This window comes from Lampetra fluviatilis, chromosome 64, assembly GCF_964198595.1.
Source record: "Lampetra fluviatilis chromosome 64, kcLamFluv1.1, whole genome shotgun sequence".
NCBI lineage: Eukaryota > Metazoa > Chordata > Hyperoartia > Petromyzontiformes > Petromyzontidae > Lampetra > Lampetra fluviatilis.
Genome location: NC_136338.1, coordinates 6,650,760 through 6,674,402, shown reverse-complemented (window position 1 = coordinate 6,674,402; position 23,643 = coordinate 6,650,760). Strand labels below are relative to the sequence as shown.

The 23,643-nt window shown below is 52.3% G+C and overlaps 1 protein-coding gene across 1 annotated transcript in view; it reads right to left on the bottom strand.

Annotated features, from left to right (window-relative positions):
* LOC144951913 (myosin-binding protein C, slow-type-like) overlaps positions 1–23,643 on the bottom strand; it is a 43,441-nt gene that overhangs the window by 7,867 nt on the left and 11,931 nt on the right. Inside the window, exons 8-18 of the mRNA XM_078882256.1 lie at positions 20,440–20,579; positions 19,602–19,749; positions 12,706–12,810; positions 8,026–8,214; positions 7,480–7,614; positions 6,921–7,091; positions 5,760–5,848; positions 4,737–4,932; positions 3,304–3,443; positions 1,845–2,004; positions 662–798 (exon numbers count right to left, since the gene is read on the bottom strand). Of these exons, the coding sequence (XP_078738382.1) occupies positions 662–798; positions 1,845–2,004; positions 3,304–3,443; positions 4,737–4,932; positions 5,760–5,848; positions 6,921–7,091; positions 7,480–7,614; positions 8,026–8,214; positions 12,706–12,810; positions 19,602–19,749; positions 20,440–20,579 (1,610 nt within the window). The remainder of the gene's footprint in view (positions 1–661; positions 799–1,844; positions 2,005–3,303; positions 3,444–4,736; positions 4,933–5,759; positions 5,849–6,920; positions 7,092–7,479; positions 7,615–8,025; positions 8,215–12,705; positions 12,811–19,601; positions 19,750–20,439; positions 20,580–23,643) is intronic.

Below are 23,643 nucleotides of genomic sequence, written 5' to 3'. Positions count from 1 at the left end.
GAGTCTGTGCGTCTCTGAGTGAGTCTATGAGGCTCTGTGTGAGTCTGTGGGTCTCTGTGTGAGTTTATAGGTATCTGTGTGAGTCTATGGGTCTCTGTGTGAGTGGGTCTCTGTGTGAGTCTGTGCATCTCTGTGTGAGTCTGTGGGTCTCTCTATGAGTCTGTGGGTCTCTGTGTGAGTCTGTGAGTCTCTGTGTGAGTCTATGAGGCTCTGTGTGAGTCTGTGGGTCTCTGTGTGAGTTTATAGGTATCTGTGTGAGTCTGTGCATCTCTGTGTGAGTCTGTGGGTCTCTCTATGAGTCTGTGGGTCTCTGTGTTAGTCTGTGAGTCTCTGTGTGAGTCTATGATGCTCTGTGTGAGTCTGTGGGTCTCTGTGAGAGTTTATAGGTATCTGTGTGAGTTTATGGGTCTCTGAGTGAGTGTGGGTCTCTGTGTGAGTCTGTGGGTCTCTGTGTGAGTCTGTGGGTCTCTGCGTGAGTCTATGGGTCTCTGAGTGAGTCTATGTGTCTCTGTGTGAGTCTATGTGTCTCTGTGTGAGTCTATGAGTCTCTGTGTGAGTCTACGGGTCTCTGTGTGAGTCTATATGTCTCTATGTGAGTCTATGAGTCTCTGTGTGAGTCTATGAGTCTGTGTGTGTGTGCGTGGGTCTGTGTGTGTCTCACCTTGGGGAAGGCTCTGACGCAGCAGCTGAGCGTGGCGTTGTAGCCCGAGATGGCGCACAGGTCGACCAGGGGGTGCGTGAACTGCGGCGCCTCCAGGAAGTCGTGCTCCTTGTACTCGGGCGGGCGGTACACGATGCCTGCAGTGGCACACGGCCGCCCGGGGGGTGCGATGCACGCAGTTGGCAGGGCGGTGGCAACGATTGACGGTGACGATGGTCAGGGCCGGACTCAGGCGTGGGGCTTTAGGGGCTGAAGCCCAGGGGCCTCCACTAGCTGGAGGTGCCTCCAGAGGTTAAGTGAAAAGTGAATTCTCGATTTGAAGTTCTCGTGACTGTAAGGATCCATACTCTTTGGTTAGTTCGGTAAAGTCGCGTAGGTGAAAAAAATGAAATAAAAATAAATAAATAAAATTGCATTTACTTTTTTTATTTACTTTTTTTTTATTATTCAATTTTTTCACCTACGTGACTTTACTGTAATAACCAAAGAGAAAGTGAAAAGTTATTTCACTGAAAAAGTAATAGGGGTTTCCCCCTTTTTTCTGGCAACAAAACTGAAACCTTTTTACGAGGAAATCATGTCTGCATTAACCACAATGCTTGTGGTCAAAAAAAAAAAACTCTGATAATAAATGCATTGTCCTTGAAACTGATTGATTGCTGAATTTTATTTGTTGTTAGCCTTGTTAAAAACACATTTAAATTTTCTTTAACTTTGTTTTCCTCTTGAAAATATTACTGGGGGCCTCACAGTAGCTGGAGCCCAGGGGCCTACACAATCTGAATCCGGCCCTGGTGATGGTGGTGATGGTGACAGTGGTGGTGGTCATTGTGTGCGATGATGATCGTGAGGGTGAGCAGCGATGGTGATGTTGTGTGCATGTGTGTGTATGTATACACGGTTTGTGGGTGTACACGTGCGTGTGTACACGTGTGTGTGTGCACGTGCGTGTGTACACGTGTGTGTGTGTGCACGTGTGTGTGTACACGTGTGTGTGTGTGCGTGTGTACACGTGTGTGTGTGTACGTGTTCACGTGTGTGTGTGTACACGTGCGTGTGTGTGTGTGCACGTGCGTGTGTACACGTGTGTGTGTGTGCACGTGTGTGTGTGTACACGTGTGTTGTGTGCGTGTGTACACGTGTGCGTGTGTACACGTGTGTGTGTGTGCACGTGCGTGTGTACCGGCTTTGGGGATGCGAGCGCTGTCCTTGGTGCGCGTGGCGTCGTTGCTGAGGCCACACATGTTCTCGGCGTAGACGCGGAAGAAGTACTCGTTACCCACCACCAGGTCCGAGACGGTGCAGTGCACACGGCGGTAGTGCTCGTACACCGTGAACCACTCCTGCACCGACGACACCGCCACCGGACACAGACACCATCACCGCCACCGTCAGCGCTATCACCACTACCGCCAGCCATCACCACCACCACTACTGAGACCATCACCGCCACCGCTACCACCACTACCGCCACCAACACCATCACCGTCACCGCTACCACCACTATCACCGCCACCAACACCACCGCAACCAACACCGCCATCGCTACCGACACCATCACCGCCAATGCTACCACCACTACTGCCACCACCACCACCGCCACCAACACTGCCATCACAATCAACACCATCACCACCACCGTCACCACCACTGCCGCCACAGACAACATCAGCGACACCCGTCACTGCTACCACTACTACCACCACCACCGCCATCAACACCGCCATCACCATCGACATCACCACCATCACCACCGCCATCACCATCAACATCACCGCCACCACCCCCACCACGACTACCGACACCATCACTACCACCACTACTGACACTATCACTGCCATCAACATCACCACTACCACCACTACCGACACCACGTGGATCAACACGTCACAGCGGATCGTGGTCCACTGATGACGAGACCTGTCGTTGCTACGATGGGAGGTACGCGATGGTGAGCGAGGACCCACATTTAGAATCAACGCGCGTTGAGATTACGGTCGATCATCATCGATTATCCGGCTGCTTCCTGGGCCGATCCGGCGAAACCGCTGCGAAAGGCTGCTAACCCAGTGCGGCTATCGGCACCACGGCGTGCACTGTCACATATTGCATACACTACATTATACACTACATACAACTTAAACAATGAAAAAGACTGCACGTACGTAGATCACCACCATGATGCAGAGCCTTCGAGATTGGAGTGGTGAGTACGGAACGGTCAATGCGGTAACTTTTTAAACTTATGTTTCTTTATGCCAATTTCACATAGTTAACACATTTAAAGCACAAAAAAACCATATACACAACACCTAAAAATCTAATGTTATACATGCATGTGCAGAAAATTCGCTATTTTAAATAATGATGATGATGATGGGAGTGATTATCCGGCGTTTTTTTAAATCAGCCGCCACCCTTCCCGCTGAAACTGCCGGATATAATCGATGGTAATCGATGGCAATCATCGATAATCGACGGTATTCGATGGTCTACCGCATTTGCCTGCTACTTTAACTGTCCAGGCGATGACGACGACAAGCCGCTTCGTTGAGCTCACGGTTTGCGACAGCTACGAGGTCACTTCCGTAGAAGAATGCGCACAACGGCAGACACACACAGAGACCCATAGACTCACTCACCATGGTCTTCTTGTCGGCCTTCTGCACCGTGTAGCCGGAGATCTCGCAGTTGCCGTTGTCACGGGGAGCGACCCACTCGATGGCGGCGCTGCACTCCCACACCTCCACGATGCGCACGCTCACCGGCGGGCCCGGCTTCTCTGCACGCGCACGCACACACACGCACACACGTATACTCGCACGCACGCACACACACACGCGTATACAACCACGCTCACACACGCACACACGTATACTCGTACGCTCACACGCACACGTACACTCGCACACACACACACACACGTATACTCGCACGCACACACACACACACACACGTATACTCGCACGCACGCACGCACACACGTATACTCGCACGCACGCACACACACACGTGTATACTACCACGCTCACACACGCACACACGTAGACTCGTACGCTCACACGCACACGTACACTCGCACGCACACACACACACGTATACTCGCACGCACACACACACACACGTATACTCGCACGCACGCACGCACACACGTATACTCGCACGCACGCACGCACACACACACGCGTATACTACCACGCTCACACACGCACACTCGTAGACTCGTACGCTCACACGCACACGTACACTCGCACGCACACACACACACGTATAATCGCACGCACACACACACACACACGTATACTCGCACGCACACACACACACGCGTATACTACCACGCTCACACACGCACACACGTATACTCATACGCTCACACGCACATGTACACTCGCATGCACACACACACACACACACGTATACTCGCACGCACACACACACACGTATACTCGCACGCACACACGTATACTCGTACGCTCACACGCACACGTACACTCGCACGCACACACACACACACGTATACTCGCACGCACACACACACACGTATACTCGCACGCACACACGTATACTCGCACGCACGCACACACACACGTATACTCGCACGCACGCACACACACACGCGTATACACGCACACACGTATACTCGCACGCACACACGTATACTCGTACGCTCACACGCACACGTACACTCGCACGCACACACACACACACACACGTACACTCGCACGCTTACACACACCACACGCACACAACACACGCGTGCACACACACCACGCGCGTACACACACACACACAACGCACACAACACGTACACACACCACACACACACCACACGCGTACACACACCACACGCACACAACACACACACACCACACGCGTACACACACACACGCGTACACACACCACACGCGTGCACACACACGCACACACCACACGCAACACACACACACCACACACAACACACAACACAACACACACCACAACACGTACACACACGCACACACCACACACAACACACACACACGCACACACCACAACACGTACACACACGCAACACACACCACACGCGTGCACGTACCGACGATCTGCACGGTGATGTTGGCCGTCTCCACGATGTCCTCCACCTGCACGGTGAGGACGTAGATCCCCGAGTCTTCGCGCAGGCACTTGCGGATGAAGAGGATGGAGTCGTTGTCGCTCGTGCGGATGTTCACCTGCTTCACGTCGGGCACCTGGCCGTCCTTGAGCCACGTCACCTTGGGCCTCGGCTTGCCCTGGCGACCACCACGCACACACACACACGCACACACGTATACACGTGTACACACACACACGTATACACACACACGTATACACGTGTACACACACACGTATACACACACGTATACACACACACGTATACACGTGTACACACACACACACACAGGTATACACACACGTATACACACACACGTATACACGTGTACATGTGTATACGTGTACACACACACACACGTACAAGTGTACACACACACGCACACACGCACACGTATACATGTATACACACACACGTACAAGTGTACACACACACGCACACACGCACACGTATACATGTGTACACACACACACACGTACAAGTGTACACACACACGCGCACACGTATACATGTGTACATGTGTACACACACACACGCATACACGTGTACATGTACACACACACACAAGTATACGCGCGTGCGCACGCAAATTCGCGCGCGCACCCACGCACACACGTGCGCGCACACTCATGCACGCTCACGTACGAACATGTACGCACACGTACGCACACACACGTACACACGCACGCACGTACACATATGCACGCACACACATGCACACAAAAACCCCCCGTGTAGCCTTAACAGACTGTTGGGGCAAGTGCTTTTAGCGAACACCTGTGAATGCCAAAATAGCACACGAGGGGGTGGGTGGCCAGCACCTCGCCCAGCCGCCTTAGTCTCCCCCCCAGGCTGAGTAGAACTAGGGGACGCCCAAAATCGATTCAAATATTCAAATATTCACAGACTCACCAGGTGAGCGAGACTCACGTGGCGAGCGAGATTCGCGTGGCGAGCGAGACTCACGTGGAACGGCACGACGATGTTGACCGTCTCTCCAACTTTCTTGATGTAATTCTGCCGGAGATGTCTGGGCACCATGATCTTAGGTGGGACTGCGCAGACACAAAGAGAAACACGGAGAGAGACACGGAGAGAGACACGGAGAGAGACAAGCACAAAAATATAGTTAGAGAGGGAGAGACACACAGAGAGAGACGCACAGAGAGAGAGACAGAGAGAGAGACACAAAAAGAGACACAGAAACACACAGACACACACAGAGAGACACAGAGAGAGACACAGAGAGACACACAGAGAGACACACAGAGAGAGACACACAGAGCGACACAGAGAGAGACACACAGAGAGACACACAGATAAACACAGAGAGACACAGAGAGAGAGACACACAGAGACACACAACGAGACACAGAGACACACAGAGACACACAGAGAGACACACACAGAGAGACAGAGAGAGAGAGATACACAGAGACACACAGAGAGACACAGAGAGACACACACACAGAGACACACAGAGAGACACACACAGAGAGACACACAGAGACACACAGAGAGAGACAGAGAAAGACACACAGAGAGAGACACACAGAGACACAAACAGAGAGAGAGACACACAGAGAGACACAGAGAGAGACACACACAGAGACACACAGAGACACATAGAGAGACACAGAGACACACAGAGACACACAGAGAGACACAGAGAGAGACACACAGAGACACACAGAGACACACAGAGAGACAAAGAGAGACACACATAGAGAGACACAAAGAGACACACAGAGACACACACAGAGAGAGACAGAGAGAGACACACAGAGAGACACACAGAGACACACACAGAGAGAGACAGAGAGAGACACACAGAGAGAGACACACAAAGTTGGAAGGGAGGGAGTGACAATGTGATGATGCTCACGATGTGGCTGATGATGATGATGTTATAATTGATGATGGTGATGCTACTGATGATGCCAGCAACGGTGATGATGTTATTATTGATGATGGTGATGATGTTATTATTGATGATAGTGATGCTACTGATGATGCCAGCAACGGTGGTGATGTTATTATTGATGATGATGTTATTATTGATGATGGTGATGCTACTGATGATGCCAGCAACGGTGGTGATGTTCACGATGTGCGTGAGTCCCGTACACACGAGCTCGCGGATGGTGATGGCCTGCGAGGTGGTGCAGGGCTGGCTGTCGCCGGCCGCGTTGACGGCGATGACGCGGAAGAAGAGCTTCGCGTCCTTGGGCAGGTCACGCACCACGTACGAGGTGTCGTCGATCAGCTTGTCCGGGTTCACCTTCACCCAGTCCGTGGCTGCAACGGCAACGTCGGTGTCGTCATCGGCCTCATCATCGTCGTCATCATCGTCGTCATCATCGTCGTCATTGTCATCATCATCGTCATCATCGTCATCATTGTGGTTATCGTCATCATCGTCGTCATCATCATCATCATCATTGTCATCGTCATCATCGTCGTCATCGTCTTCATGGTCATTGTCATCATCGTCGTCATTATCATCAGCTACCACCTCCCCCACCGCCACTGCCGCCACCACCACCTCCAACATCACCATCACCATCACCACCACCGCCGCCACCACCGCCACCACCGCCACCACCACCGCCACCACCACCACCACCACCACCACCTCCACCACCGCCACCTCCACCACCAACACCACCACCGCCGCTCCACTCACATCCCTCTGCACAGTACTCAATGCGGTAGCCGTCCAGGCCGGCCGCTCCGATCCTCTCCGGCTGCTTCCACTTGAGGCAGATGCTGCTGTCCGTGATGTCGTCGGCGATGAGGTGCGAGGGCTCGCTGGTCGGAGCTGCGACACACAAACACACAACGGTCCCCCGTGTAGCCACTGCACAGGCAGTGTGGGTGAGCGGCATTGTGGGTGAGCGGCAGTGTGGGTGAGCGGCACTGTGGGTGAGCGGCACTGTGGGTGAGCGGCACTGTGGGTGAGCGGCACTGTGGGTGAGTGGCGCTGTGGGTGATTGTCATTGTGGGTGAGTGGCAGTGTGGGTGAGTGGCAGTGTGGGTGAGTGGCACTGTGGGTGAGCGGCACTGTGGGTGAGCGGCACTGTGGGTGAGCGGCACTGTGGGTGAGCGGCACTGTGGGTGAGTGGCACTGTGGGTGAGTGGCACTGTGGGTGAGCGGTACTGTGGGTGAGCGGCACTGTGGGTGAGTGGCACTGTGGGTGATTGTCATTGTGGGTGAGTGGCTCCGCCTTACCGAGCGGCACGAAGGGCTTGGAGGGCTCGCTGGGCAGCGACATGCCGATGGCGTTGACGGCGCAGATCCGCATCTCGTAGGGGACCCCCTCCATCATGGCCTTCGCCTCGTAGGTCAGCTCCTTCCACACGTCGAAGTTGAGACGCATCCAGCGCTGGCTCTGCTTCTTCTTGCGCTCGATCACGTAGCCTGCACACGCACAAACACACACGCACAGACACACACGCACGCACACACACACGCACGCACACACGCACACACACACACGCACGCACGCACACACACACGCACAGACACACACGCACGAACGCACACCCACGCACACACATGCACCCACGTGCACGCACACATACACACGCACATGCACGCACAAACACGCACGCACGCGCACGCACAAACACACACGCGCACGCACAAACACACACGCACGCGCGCACGCACACACACACGCACAGGCATGCACGCACACGCACGCACACACACGCACGCACACACACACACGCACGCACACACACACGCACAGACACACACGCACGAACGCACACCCACGCACACACACGCACACACGTGCACGCACACATACACACGCACATACACGCACAAACACGCACGCACGCGCACGCACAAACACACACGCACAAACACACACGCACAAACACACACGCACGCGCGCACGCACACACACACGCACAGGCATGCACGCACACGTACGCACACACACGCACGCACATGCACACACATGCATGAACGCACACACACGCACACGCACGTGCACGCACGCACACACACGCACATGCACGCACGCACACGCACGCGCACGCATCGCGAACGAGATGATGGAAGAAGAGAAGGTTCAGAATGAGAAGGAGGAGGATGGGGAGGAGGTGGAAGAGGAGGTGGAGCAGAATGAGGTGGTGGAGGATGGGGAGGAGGGAGGAATGGAGGCATTAGCTGACAGCACTCGCTCCAACAGCCTGTGAGAGCCTACCCGGGGCATCCTTGTTTGTGTGTGTGTCCGTGTATGTATGTCTGTGTGTATGTCTGGGTGTCTATGTGTGTGTATGTGCGTGTCTGTGTGTGTGTCTGTGTGTGTCTGGGTGACTATGTCTGTGTGTGTATTTGTCTGTATGTTTGTGTCTATGTATGTCTGTGTGTCTGTGTGTGTGTCTGTCGACTCAAATTAGTACCTGGTGCGGTGTGTAAACATCTCCACTGGGGAGATGATGCTGGCCACCCACCCCCTCGTGTGCCGTTCTGGCCTTCATAGGTGCTACTCGCTTACAGCACTTGCCCCTACAGTCTCTGTTAAGGCTACATGGGGGATCTTTGTCTGTGTGTGTGTGTGTGTGTATCTGTGTGTGTGTCTCTGTATGTCTGTGTGTCTGTGTGGATGTCTGTGGATGTCTGTGTGTGTGTATCTGTGTGTGTGTCTGTGTGTATCTGTGTGTTTGTGTCTGTGTGTATCTGTGTATGTCTCTGTGTGTGTATCTTTGTGTATCCGTGTGTGTGTGTGTGTGTATGTCTGTGTGTGTCTCTGTGTGTGTGTGTCTCTGTGGCATTCAGGAGGTCCGGTGGACCGGTTCTGACTCCTGCCACCATGAGGGGTGGACAGTCCTCCACTCGGGGCAGGAGACTGCCAAACAACAGGGTGTGGCTCTTCTTCTGAACAAAAGAATGAAGAGGGCGTGGGAGCGTGGCGGTGAGGTGTGGGAAGCTGTAAGCCCCAGGATACTTTGGGCTCGCCTTCCGATCAACCGGAGGCGAGGAGTGGTGGTCGTGGTTACTTATGCCCCCACCGAAGACGAACATCCGTGGAGGGATGCAGGCAAAGCCGATGAGTCAGAGGCCTTCTATGACCTCCTGTCACAGGTGCTGGCTAAAGTGGCCACTCGAGACAGAGTCATCTTGTTGGGTGACTTCAATGCCCGAGTTGGTCATGATGCTGGCACCTGGTCTGGAGTGATTGGAAGGCATGGGCCAGATCAGCTCAATAACAACGGTAGGAGGCTGCTAGATTTTTGTGCAGTCCATGGGCTTGTAATTATCAACACGCTCTTCTGGCATCGGTGCATCCACACAACATAATGGATGCGCCTGCCATTCTTCCACTCCGGTGGTGGGTGTACACCCAGGACCCCATTCCAACCAAAAGTGGCCTGGTCTCAGTTAGCTGATGAAAGTTGCAAGCGAGAATTTCATCATCGCTTGCAGCTGGGGTTGGCATCGTCCCCCACTCCTCCTGATGTCGAAGGTAAATGGGTGAGGTTTAGGACTGTGACTCATGTAGCTGCAATGGCTGCTTTGTGTACGCGGTCCAGACCTCCCCAGAAACCCTGGCTGACAGAGGAGGTGTTCAGGTTAGTTGAGAAAAAGCGACAGGCCCACTCTCATCGGCTACAGCATCCCACGTCAGAGAATGAGGAGGTTTACCGCAGCCTTCGCTTGGAGGTTCGGAGAGCCGTAAGGCGCTGCAAGGATGGGTGGTGGTTGCGGGTTGCTGAGGAGATGGAGTCTGCCTCAGTGGCCCGCGATCACAAATCACTATTTAACTCCATCAAAAAAGTAACCTGCAGCGCCACACCTATTACCATCATTAGAGGAAAAAACGGTGATCCAATCTCCGACCCCCAGGAACAGGTTTGCAGATTTGCTGAGCATTTCTGTGAGGTCCTGGGGGAGGGAAAATCTCTCAGCCAGGAAAACATCATGGCACAAAGTGGGGATAACCCTGCTGAGGCTGCGGTGCCTCAAATATTGGAAGAAGTCACCCCCTGTGAGTGGCTGGCTGAGGTGCCATCTGTTGAGAAAGTACTGAAGGCGATCCGGAGTCTGAGACCAGGAAAGGCACCGGGCAGAGATGATCTCCCAAGCGAAATGCTGGGGGAGGTTGGCGTTTGTGCACAGACTGCCCTATATGACATCATAACAACAGTCTGGACCACTGGACGGGTTCCGCAGGATTGGAAGGATGCCCTGGTGGTCCCCCTCTTTAAGAAGGGGGACCGCAGAGACTGTAACAACTACAGGGGCATCTCACTCCTCAGTGTGCCGGGAAAGGTCCTGGCAAGGATTATTCAACATCGCCTTGCTAGGCACGCTGAGGAGAGCCTTGCGGAGCCCCAATGCGGTTTCAGGAAAGGGCGGTCCTGCACAGATGCCATATTTTCTGTCCGTCTGCTACAGCAGAGGTGTAGGGAATTCCAACAAGACCTACATCTCTGCTTAATAGACCTGGTCAAGGCCTATGATACCATCAGTAGGCCTGGGCTCTGGGTTGTTCTTCATGCTCTCGGAGTCCCTGACCCTCTGCTCACGATCATTAAGGACCTTCATGATGGTGAGCGGGCCCGGGTAAAACTACGTGGCCGGGAGTCAGAACCTTTCCCTGTACACCTTGGGGTGCGACAGGGATGTCCTCTGGATCCCACATTATTTAACATCTATCTTGACCGCGTAGTTTGTGAAGCCTTCAATAGCTGTACCGGGGGAATTTCTATTTGGTACAGATATAATGGGAGGCTGATCGACGCCCGGGTGCGATCAAGGGATGGCTCCGTATTGGTCAACCACGTTATGTATGCCGATGATTTGGTAATAGCTGCTCATTCAGAAGAGGAGTTGGAAACGCTGCTGCTGAGACTGGAGTGTGCCACTAGGAGGTGGGGCATTACCATCAGCCCCTCCAAAACTAAGCACCTGCCTGGGTATTTTGTACCACTCGCAATCGGTGATGGGGCAGTAGTGGAGAGAGTGGAGAGTTTCCCATACCTGGGCAGTGTGCTTATGACCGGCTCCAGTTTAACAGCAGAGGTCTCACTCCGAATCAGTCGAGCGGCAATATCTTTTGATCGGTTGCGTAACGCTGTGTGGAAGCTACCTGGTCTGTCGCTCCGCACGAAGCTTCAGGTCTTCTCTGCCACAGTCATTCCCTCCCTTCTCTACGCTTGCGAAGCGTGGACCCCCCGAATGGAGCATCATCGCCGGTTGGAAACATTTAGGCTGGCCTGCCGACAATCCATCCTGGGTTTAACCAGGCTGGATTGTGTGAGGAGCTCACAAATCCTTGAAAGATCTGGGCAAAGTCCCATCGGTGAGCTCTTCCGGCAGGCAAGGCTGCGTTGGCTGGGTCATGTAGCCCGCATGCCCAGCCACCGCATGCCTAAACAGCTTTTGTTCGGCCGGATCGAGGGGGCTAAACGGGCGTAGCACGGGCTAGAGAAGAGATGGAGTGATGTGGCACAAGAGGACGTGGAGCTGAGTGGACTTGCCGTTGACTGGTACCAGCGGTGTCAAGATCGGCCTCTGTGGAGGAGGCTCGTGAAGGACGCTACTGGGCAGTTGGAGGCAGTCGCCCTCCAACAACAACGGAGGGCGGAGGAGCGACACTCACAACAACGAGCGGAGCGCCGGGTGGCTAAAGCACAGCAAGTTGGCACAGTAGGGGGCACAGGTGGTGCATCAGCCAGTCATCTCGGTCATCTCAGTCAGTCCCGTGGCACCTGGGTCTGCCCCGTGACCTCCTGCCAGCGGGCGTTTGACACTTCACGTGGCCTCAAGGTGCACATGGCCTGGCACAAGCGTCGTGGTGACGTCACCGCCACTTGGTCGCGAATGGCGGTTGTTGTTGTTGTTGTGTGTGTCTGTGTATGTCAGTGTGTGTGTCTGTATGTGTGTTCTGACCCAGGATGGGCTCCCCGCCGTCGTAGAGCGGCGCCTTCCACGTGGTCACGCACGAGTCCTCGCCTATGCTGATGATGGCAGGAGACTCGGGCGGGTCTGGAATGTCTACACGCGCACAAAGACAAAGATCCCCCATGCAGCCTTAACAGATTTAATGTGGCAAGTGCTGTTAGCGAGCACCTATGAAGGCTGGCACGGGACACGGATGGGTGGGTGGCCAGGACTACTCCCGGCCGCCTTTGTCTCCCCCGGTAGCGATGTTTACACACCACACCAGGTACTCGATTGAGGCTGAGTCGACTTAGGGGAGTCAAAGGACAGATTCAGAGAATCGCCACTGGTGTTGGCCGTGAGTGTGAATCGAACTCCCAGAGCACCTCGCTAACCACTAACGCTCCCCACACGAGCACCACAGACACATACATAGACACACACACAGAGACACACACACAGACACACACACAGACACAGACACACACACAGACAGATACACAAAGACATACACAGACACACACACAGACACACACACACAGACAGATACACAAAGACACACACACACAGACAGATACACATACACAAAGACACACACAGACATAAAGACACACACAAACACAGACACAAAGACACACACAGACAGATGCACATACACAGATACACACACAAACACACACACAGATAGATACACATACACAAAGACACACACAGACAGATAAACATACACAAAGACACACACAAACACACACACAGACAGATACACATACACAGATACACACACACAGACAGACAGATACACACACACAAACACACACAGACAGATACACATACACAAAGATACACACACACAGACAGATACACATACACAAAGATACACACACACACACAGACAGATACACAAACACAAAGACACACACACAGACAGATACATAATGACACACAAACACACGCACAGACAGATAAACATACACAAAGACACACACAAACACACACACAGACAGATACACATACACAAAGACACACACAGACAGATAAACATACACAAAGACACACACAAACACACACGCGGACAGATACACATACACAGATACATACACACAGACAGATACACAAAGACACACACAAAGACAGATACACATACACAAACACACACACAGACAGATACACACACACAAACACACAGACAGATACACATACACAAACACAGACAGATACACATACACAAAGACACACACACAGACAGATACACATACACAAAGACACACAAACACACATATAGACAGATACACATACACAAAGACACACACAAACACACACACAGATAGATACACAAAGACACACACACAGACAGATACACATACACAAAGACACACACACAGATACACACACACAAACACACAGACAGATACACATACACAAACACAGACAGATACACATACACAAAGACACACACACAGACAGATACACATACACAAAGACACAATGTTGTATCCTAAGCCTTCTTCCATCATTGAGATATATAATGAATGAAAACACACCAAAGCGCAGCAAACTGCAAAACACCAGGTGTTGTAGTAATGAACGGGAGGAGGGCTAGGATGGCAGAATTGCAGCCTTGCTTCAAGGAGAGACAAGGGCAGTGTCGACTCGAAGCAGAGGCGCCTTTGTCTGGATCACGGCCACAGAAGGCCGGGGGGGTCATCACTGATTGTGTGTTAGGAATTTCGAGCTAATTGGAACACGTGCACACAGGGAGGAGAAATACGCCTTGTTCTCCTGCAGCTGAGCCAAGATAAACTCAGCTCAAGGTTGTGTACACAGGAGAGGGGGGCTGATTAACAACCACTGCACGTCTGAACGTGAGGGGGCCTTGTCCTGGAATTAATCACCCTCCCAGGACAGAAGGTTGGATGACCACAGTGAGACGAGAATAAGGGTGTTGTGTCTCTCAAGGTTGCAGGCTCAGCTGAACAGCGAGGCTGCGGGGGCCACCAGAAGTTCATGTTCGCCTAGTTAAGTCAAAAAGCTCAATTATTTTGTATTGCTATTAAAGTCACGTTAAAGTCAGAATTTAACAACAGGGTAGGCTAAAGTTATTGATATTCACACCCACTCCAATTAAACCAGGCCACAAGTTACGCCTACTGAACCATCACCATCATTAAGTCAATATGAAATGTTATTTCCATACTTTAATATACAACTCGACCCAAAGCATATGACAATCAGAACCTTCCTAAGTCAAAATTGAATCGCACCCAGACAGGAGCGAATAGTCGATATAAGGTTGAAGAGGGAAGGAAATTAAGAGCACGGCGAACTGCAAACGTAAGCAAAAAGCCGGGAACGACACACCAACCCAGCGACCCACCAGCCCAACAACAGCGAGTCGGGCTTCGACAGGCCATAAAATTAGAAATAATAACTCCCGGGGTCAGGGGACATCAGAAGAAGCAAGCAGACAAAAACCAGAACTGACTCCAAGGTTCAACCGCCCTCACCTACAAGGAGTGACGGAAATTAATGAGGCCTTGAGTTAACGGCGTCAGCTGGACAGCAACAACAACGGCGAGCAGAGACAGAGTGAGGCAAAACCTGCGAGGCTATGAAATGCAACTTCATGTCAGTAAAAAGCCCTGACCAACAAGTTAAGTTAAAGACATCACAATACATAATATCGTACATAACATCAAGGTTAACGCTATTCACCGTCAACTATATTCCGCTTATATAACCATGCAGACACCAAGGAATACGAATTCCTAGGATCAAGAAACTTACCCCTTAACCTAAGATATCGGAAATAAATTAATAATAATAAGCCTATGCATGAAAAGACAAAAGTAAAACTTATGAAAAGCCAGGATAGCGGGATAAATCACCACCAGGTCGAAATAAAATACATAATAAAAGAGCGATGTTAAATCCAAGGTCGGAGAGAAGGGAGATCCCGGCCGTCTTTGTATCCCCGCAGCGCGGGATATGAGTGTGTATACGCTCGGGGAAACACCTCCACTTGAGTCAAGCACCACGATGGGAAATGACAGACCTTAGGTTAAATACAGAATCATAACTGGGAAATGGTAAGGGACAAATGTTAATTTAAAACTTTTTAACCATGTCTGTGTGCGTCTGTGAGGGTCGGAGGGAGTGTGCCCCTCCCTCCAGGTCGTGCAACACGGACAGAGACGCCTGTGAGACGATTTGTAACGTCTGTGTTTTGGTTCATGAAGAAGGCCAGACAAGAGATAATATTGCACCCAGACAGAGAGACGACTTCGAGGCAATTTGTAACATCTGATTGTTTGCTCATGGATTTTATGGAGGGAATATGACAACGGAATATGCCGTGGGTGATGCACACAAGGACACACGGACGTACGGACACACACATGAACACACCTACACACGGACAGATCCTGACACAGTAAATCAAAAGGAAACCCCGCCTTGTGGGCAGGACCCAAAGGGATTTTTCGGCATAAAAAGAAGGACTCTGAGCATTGGAAACCAGTTCGACCAGGAGAGTCAACTCATCACGAGCCCGACCAGCGGGTCGGCTCAGGAGCGAGCTCGACCGGGAGGGTCGGCTCGACTCATCTTCAGTTCGACCAGAAGGGTCAACTCACCAGCCGAGCTCGACCAGTGGGTCGGCTCAGGAGTTGACCGAGCGGGTCGACTCAAGGGCGAGCTGCGACCAACGGGTCGGCTCGACTCTTCAGCTTCTGGGACTCAGCCGAGTTCAGCCGGCTCTCGGGGCTCGACTCAAGCGGCTCCCCATCTCCTCTGCAGGCGGGCAAGACCCGCTTGACAGCTCAACTCGGCCTGCGTGGGTCAACCTCTGCCGAGTCGGAGGTTTCTGCAGCTGAAGGTCGTGGTTTGGCGACGAGGCGACGACCCAGCACTGCGCGCTGCGAGCGAGCTGTGGGCGCCACCTACCGACCGGGTTCCGAACTACGACAGCGTATCAACAGGCATCCAACCAATTCACCACAGTGACAGAGGAGCGACTAATACGTATGACGCGCACCGCCCCCTCACCACACGACCACCAGGCGTCTGTTTGACATAAAGAACCGACTCCGAACACTGACTATTGAAGACAACTCTCACCACTCAAACCCACTCGAACCCATAAGCCATCCGTGGCTGTGAAGGCACAACGAGAACGAGTGATGGCCATCCGTCGGTTATAAGAGTATTCGTAATTTTTATCTTTAATATTTAGTGGGCTGTACTCTTAATCGCATAAATTCCCAACAGATCCATCAATACGAATTGATTCTTGGCACCTCCTTCCGCCGAGCCACGCTCACGTGGGGAGTGGTGGCCCACCAGATCCTTATCAGGTGATCTGGTCCCCAATTAGTAAATTTGATATAAGATAACGATCTTCGGAAAAGGAGCATCTTCGCAGGCCCTTACTCCGAGCCATTCTGTTGTCAGATAACCTGCCGATGTATCTGTTGAGATTGGTGCCTTTAAGAATAATAACTGTCTTGATTGTGTTTTTTTATCGCCGTATAATCTTTCAAGTGTCTTTCAGTCATAATCGCCGCACGTACTCGCATCCTATCAATAAGGAGTACGGTACTGCGTGAATAATATTGAGTAATCATTCATTAAAGTTAAGGTTTTTCTTAGCATAGTATTTGCATGTTTTAACGACTCTCTCTCTCACTAACAACCATCGCGTTATGCGGGATCCATCTGCCGTTGTCAAGTGAAATCAGACAATCATTGATGATACTGTATTGATGCCGTGTTGACGTTCCGGGATTGAGAGTTCGCATACTATATCATAGTTGAGGTTGAATTAGTAATAAATTGATTAATACAGAAGTGGTTGTGTGATTCTTTCCTGAAGTCTATGCATAAGATCTGCTTCTGCGTTGAGATCTGAACTTGGTGACCTTAATAAACACACTAACACATACTCAATAAATGTTAAAGCGATAACGGGGCGAACCGGGGACCTAAAAAAATTAAGCGAGAATGAGACGAACCTAGACAACGATGCCGAGTTAATCTAAGTTAATCTTGCATACTTACACCACACCTGCATAACTGCATAAGATTAATTGCCTTATTCCGATCGATAACCCACCCTCGTCACCGAGGCGGGGTCTGGTTATCATAACGACTTGCATTATCATAATTACTCCCACTCGCATAATTACTACAATTACCTCTCGAATTGGCATAATTAAATGTGCGTAACTACATAATTAACATAGTTCCGGATAATTACACATTTGGCCAAATTTCATTTGATTATTATTATTTTCACTGAATATTCATAACCCACATATACAACATAATAATTTCACCCACGCACGCATACAACACATCAAAATTTTCATACCCAAGATATACAACAACACAAACACACATATAGACAGATACACATACACAAAGACACACACAAACACACACACAGATAGATACACAAAGACACACACACAGACAGATACACATACACAAAGACACACACACAGATACACATACACAAACACACAGACAGATACACATACACAAAGACACACACACAGACAGATACACAAAGACACACACACAGACAGATGCACATACACAAAGACACACACACAGACATATACACATACACAAAGATACACACAAACACACACACAGACATACACATGCACAAAGACACACACACAGACATATACACACACACACAAAGACGCGTCATCATCAACATCGTCATCATCAGGTTGATTCACCTTCAGTGCGTGTGTGTGTACATGTGTACGTGTGTGTGTGGGTGAGTGGGTGAGTGAGTGTGTGGGTGAGTGAGTGTGTGGGTGAGTGTATCAGTGAGTGAGTGTGAGTGAGTGTGTGAGTGTGTGAGTAAGTGTGTGGGTGACTGTGTGAGTGTGTGTGTGAGTGAGTGACTGTGTGAGTGTGTGAGTGAGTGTGTGTGAGTGAGTGTGTGAGTGAGTGAGTGTGTGAGTGTGTGTGTGAGAGTGTGAGTGAGTGAGTGAGTGTGTGAGTGTGTGTGTGAGTGAGTGTGTGAGTGAGTGAGTGTGTGAGTGAGATTGTGAGTGAGATTGTGAGTGTGTGAGTGACTGTGTGAGTGAGTGTGTGAGTGTGTGAGTGAGTGAGTGTGTGAGTGAGATTGTGAGTGAGATTGTGAGTGTGTGAGTGAGAGTGTGAGTGAGTGAGTGTGTGAGTGTGTGTGTGAGTGAGTGAGTGTGTGAGTGAGTGTGTGAGTGAGATTGTGAGTGAGATTGTGAGTGTGCGAGTGAGTGTGTGAGTGAGTGTGTGAGTGTGTGAGTGAGTGAGTGAGTGTGTGAGTGAGTGTGTGAGTGAAATTGTGAGTGAGATTGTGAGTGTGTGTGTGAGTGTGTGAGTGAGTGTGTGAGTGAGTGTGTGAGTGAGTGAGCGAGTGTGTGGGTGAGTGAGTGTGCGAGTGTGTGTGTGAGTGAGTGTTTGAGTGAGTGTGTGAGTGAGTGAGTGTGTGAGTGAATGAGTGTGTGAGTGAATGAGTGTGTGAGTGTGTGTGAGTGTGTGTGAGTGAGTGTGTGAGTGTGTGAGTGAGTGAGTGTGTGAGTGAGTGAGTGTGTGAGTGAGTGAGTGTGTGAGTGTGTGTGAGTGAGTGTGTCAGTGTGTGAGTGAGTGTGTGTGTGAGTGTGTAAGTGAGTGACTGTGTGAGTGTGTGAGTGAGTGTGTGAGTGTGTGTGAGTCAGTGTGTCAGTGTGTGTGTGAGTGTGTGTGAGTGAGTGTGTCAGTGTGTGAGTCAGTGTGTGTGTGAGTGTGTGAGTGAGTGACTGTGTGAGTGTGTGAGTGAGTGTGTGTGAGTGAGTGTGTCAGTGTGTGAGTGAGTGTGTGAGTGAGTGACTGTGTGAGTGAGTGTGTGAGTGTGTGACGACTTCACTCACCCACCACCTTGATGTTGACGTGCATGGTGCAGGTCCCTGCGGCGTTCTGCGCCGTGATGGTGTAGCGCCCCGTGTCGCCGCGCTCCGCCACCTCCAGCACCAGGGAGTCCTTCTCCATGTGCACGCGGCCCGTCGTGGGGGGGATCGTCTACGGGGGGGCGGGGGGGGGGGCACAGGGGGTGCAGGGGTGGGAGGTTGGCAGGGGGTGGAGGGGCAGTGAAGGAGATTGATTGTTACAATAATCGATGTCCCTCTCCCCGTGTCCCTCTCCCCTCTCCCCGTGTCCCTCTCCCCGTGTCCCACTCCCCTTTCCCCGTGTCCCTCTCACCGTGTCCCACTCCCCTCTCCCCGTGTATCTCTCCCCTCTCTCTCCTCTCTCCCCTCTCTCCCCGTGTCCCTCTCACCGTGTCCCACTCCCCTCTCCCCGTGTCCCTCTCCCCTCTCCCCGTGTCCCTCTCCCCGTGTCCCACTCCCCTCTCCCCGTGTCCCTCTCCCTGTGTCCCCTCTCCCCTCTCTCTCCTCTCTCCCCTCTCTCCCCGTGTCCCCTCTCTCCACTCTCCCCGTGTCCCTCTCCCCGTGTCCCACTCCCCTCTCCCCGTGTCCCACTCCCCTCTCTCCCCGTGTCCCTCTCCCCTCTCTCCCCGTGTCCCTCTCCCCGTGTCCCAATCCCCTCTCCCCGTGTCCCTCTCCCCTCTCCCCTCTCTCCCTGTGTCCCTCTCCCCGTGTCTTTCTCCTCTCTCCCCTCTCTCCCCGTGTCCCTCTCCCCTCTCTCTCCTCTCTCCCCTCTCTCCCCGTGTCCCTCTCCCCTCTCTCCCCGTGTCCCTCTCCGGCGCCTCACCCTCTCCCCCTTGTTCCCGGCCACCGCGGGCGCGGGGTCTCCCGTCACGTGCAGCTCCACGCGCAGCTTGTTACCCGCCACCACCACGATGGTGTTGTCTCCCGTCTTCTTCTCCATGTCCAGCTCCATCTTGGGAGCCTCTGCCGGGGCAGGGAGAAAAAGGCGGACGGGGGGAGACACGGACACAGAGAGAGAGAGGAGAGATGAGTGTGAGATGCAGACACACAGAGAGATGAGTGGGAGACGCAGGGAGACAGAGACACACATAGAAACAGAGACACACACAGGGAGAGAGACACACAAAAGCAACCGCCATTCGCCACAAAGTGGTGGTGACGTCACCACGACGCTTGTGCCAGGCCATGTGCACCTTGAGGCCACGTGAAGTGTCGAACGCCCGCTGGCAGGAGGTCACGGGGCAGACCTAGGTGCCACGGGTCGACTGACTGAGATGACCGAGATGACTGGCTGATGCACCACCTGTGCCCCCTATTGTGCCAACTTGCTGTGCTTTAGCCACCCGGCGCTCCGCTCATTGTTGTGAGCGTCGCTCCTCCCCCTCCGTTGTTGTTGGAGGGCGTCTGCCTCCAACTGCCCAGTAGCGTCCTTCACAAGCCTCCTCCACAGAGGCCGATCTTGACACCGCTGGTATCAGTCATCGGCAAGTCCACTCAGCTCCACGTCCTCCTGTACTACGTCACTCCATTTCTTCTCTAGCCAGTGACGCGCCCGTTTAGCCCCCTCGATCTGGCCAAACAAAAGCTGTTTGGGCATGCGGTGGCTGGGAATGCGGGCTACATGGCTCAGCCAACGCAGCCTTGGATGCAGGAGGAGCTCACCGATGGGACTTTGTCCACATCTTTCAAGGATTTGCGAGCTCCTGATACAGTGCAGCCTGGTTAAACCCAGGATGGATCGTTGGCAGGCCAGCCTAAATGTTTCTAACCGGCAATGGAATGACTGTGGCATAGAAGACCTGAAGCTTCGTGCGGAGCGACAGACCAGGTAGCTTCCACACAGCGCTACGCAACCGATGAAAAGATAATGCCACTCGACTGATTTGGAGTGAGATCTCTGCTGTCAAACCGGAGCTGGTCATGAGGACACTGCCCAGGTATGGAAAACTCTCCACTCTCTCCACAACTGCCCCATCACCAATTGGGAGTTGGGGGGGGGGGAGTATCCGATGGTACAAAATACCCAGGCAGATGCTTAGTTTTGGTGGGGCTGATGGTAATGCCCCACCTCTTAGTGGCATGCTCCAGGTTCAGCAGCAACGCCTCCAACTCCTCCTCTGAGTGAGCAGCAATTACCAGATCATCGGCATACGTAACATGGTTGACCACTAGGGAGCCATCCCTTGACCGCACCCAGGCATCGATCAGCTTCCCATTGTATCGGTACCAGATGGAAATTCCTCCGGTACAGCCATTGAAGGCTTCATGAAATACGTGGTCAAAATCGATGTTAAATAATGACGGAGCCAGGGGACATCCCTTTTGCACACCAAAGTGAACAGGGAATGGCTCGGACTCTCGGCCACATAGTTTTATCCGGGCCCGCTCACCATAATCAAGGTCCTTAATGATCGTGAGCAGAGGGTCAGGGACTCCAAAAGCACGAAGAACAACCCAGAACCCAGGCCTAGTGATGGTATCATAGCCCTTGACCAGGTCAATAAAGCAAATATGTTATAATTCCCTACACCTCTGCTGTAGCAGACGGACAGAAAATATGGCATCTGTGTAGGACTGCCCGTTGCTGAACCACATTGGGGCTCTGGAAGCCTCTCCTCAGCGTGCCTGGCAAGGCGATGTTGAATAATCCTTGCCAGGACCTTTCCTGGCATACTGGGAAGTGAGATGCGGTCCCTCTTCTTAAAGATGGGGACCACCAGGGCATCCTTCCAATCCTGCGGAACCCGTCCAGTGGTCCAAACTGTTGTTATGATGTCATCTAGGGCAGTCTGTGCACAAACGCCACCCTCCCTCAACATTTCGCTTGGGAAATCATCTCTGCCTGGTGCCTTTCCCGGTCTCGGACTCTGAATCATCTTCAATACTTCCACAACAGATGGCACCTCAGCCAGCTACTCACAGGGGGTGACTTCATCTTCCAATATTTGAGACAACGCAGCCTCAGCAGGGTCATCCGCACTTTGTCCCACAATGTTTTCCAGGCTGAGGGGTTTCCCCTCCCCCAGGACCTCACAAAAATTATCAGCAAATCTGTAAACCTGTTCCTGTCGGTCGGAGATTGGATCACCGTTCTTTCTCGTAATAACGGTAATAGGTGTGGCACTGCAGGTTACTTTTTTAATGGAGATAAAGAGCAAATTAGGATCGCGGGCCATTGAGGCAGAATCCATCTCCTCAGCAACCCGCGACCACCGCCTTTACTTGCAGTGCCTCACGGCTCTCCGAACCTCCGAGCGAAGGCTGCGGTAAGCCTCGTCATTCTCTGACGTGGGATGCTGTAGCCGATGAGAGTGGGCCTGTCGCTTTTTCTCAGCCAGCCTGAACACCTCTTCTGTCAGCCAGGGTCTCTGGGGAGGTCTGGACCCTGAACTCAATGCAGCCATTGCAGCTGCATGAGCCACATTCCTAAACCTCGCCCATTTTCCCTCGACATCAGGAGTGGCGGATGATGCCAACCCCAATCGCAAGCGATGATTAAATTCTCGCTTGTAACTTTCATCATCTAGCTGAGACCAGGCCTCTATGGGTTTGAATGGGGTCCTGGGTGTACACCCACCACCAGTGGCAGAATGGCAGGCGCATCTCACAGATGACTAGTCGATGTTCACAGGGGAGATCAGCTCCACCGTAGTCCAATCACTCCAGACCAGGTGCCAGCATCATGACTAACTCGGGCATTAAAGTCACCCAACAAGATGACTATATCTTGAGGGGCCACTTTAGCCAGCACCTGTGACAGGAGGTCATAGAAGGCATCTGGCTCATCGGCCTTGCCTGCATCCCTCCACGGATGTTCGTCTTCGGTGGGGGCATAAGTAACCACGACCACCACTCCTCGTGTTTGGTTGATGTGAAGGCGAGCTCAAAGTACCCTGGGGCTTACAGCTTCCCACACTTCACCGCCACGCTACCATGCCCCCTTCATTATTTTGTTCAGAAGAAGAGCCACTCCCTATTGTTTGGCAGTCTCCTGCCCAGAGTAGAGGACTGTCCATCCCTCATGTTG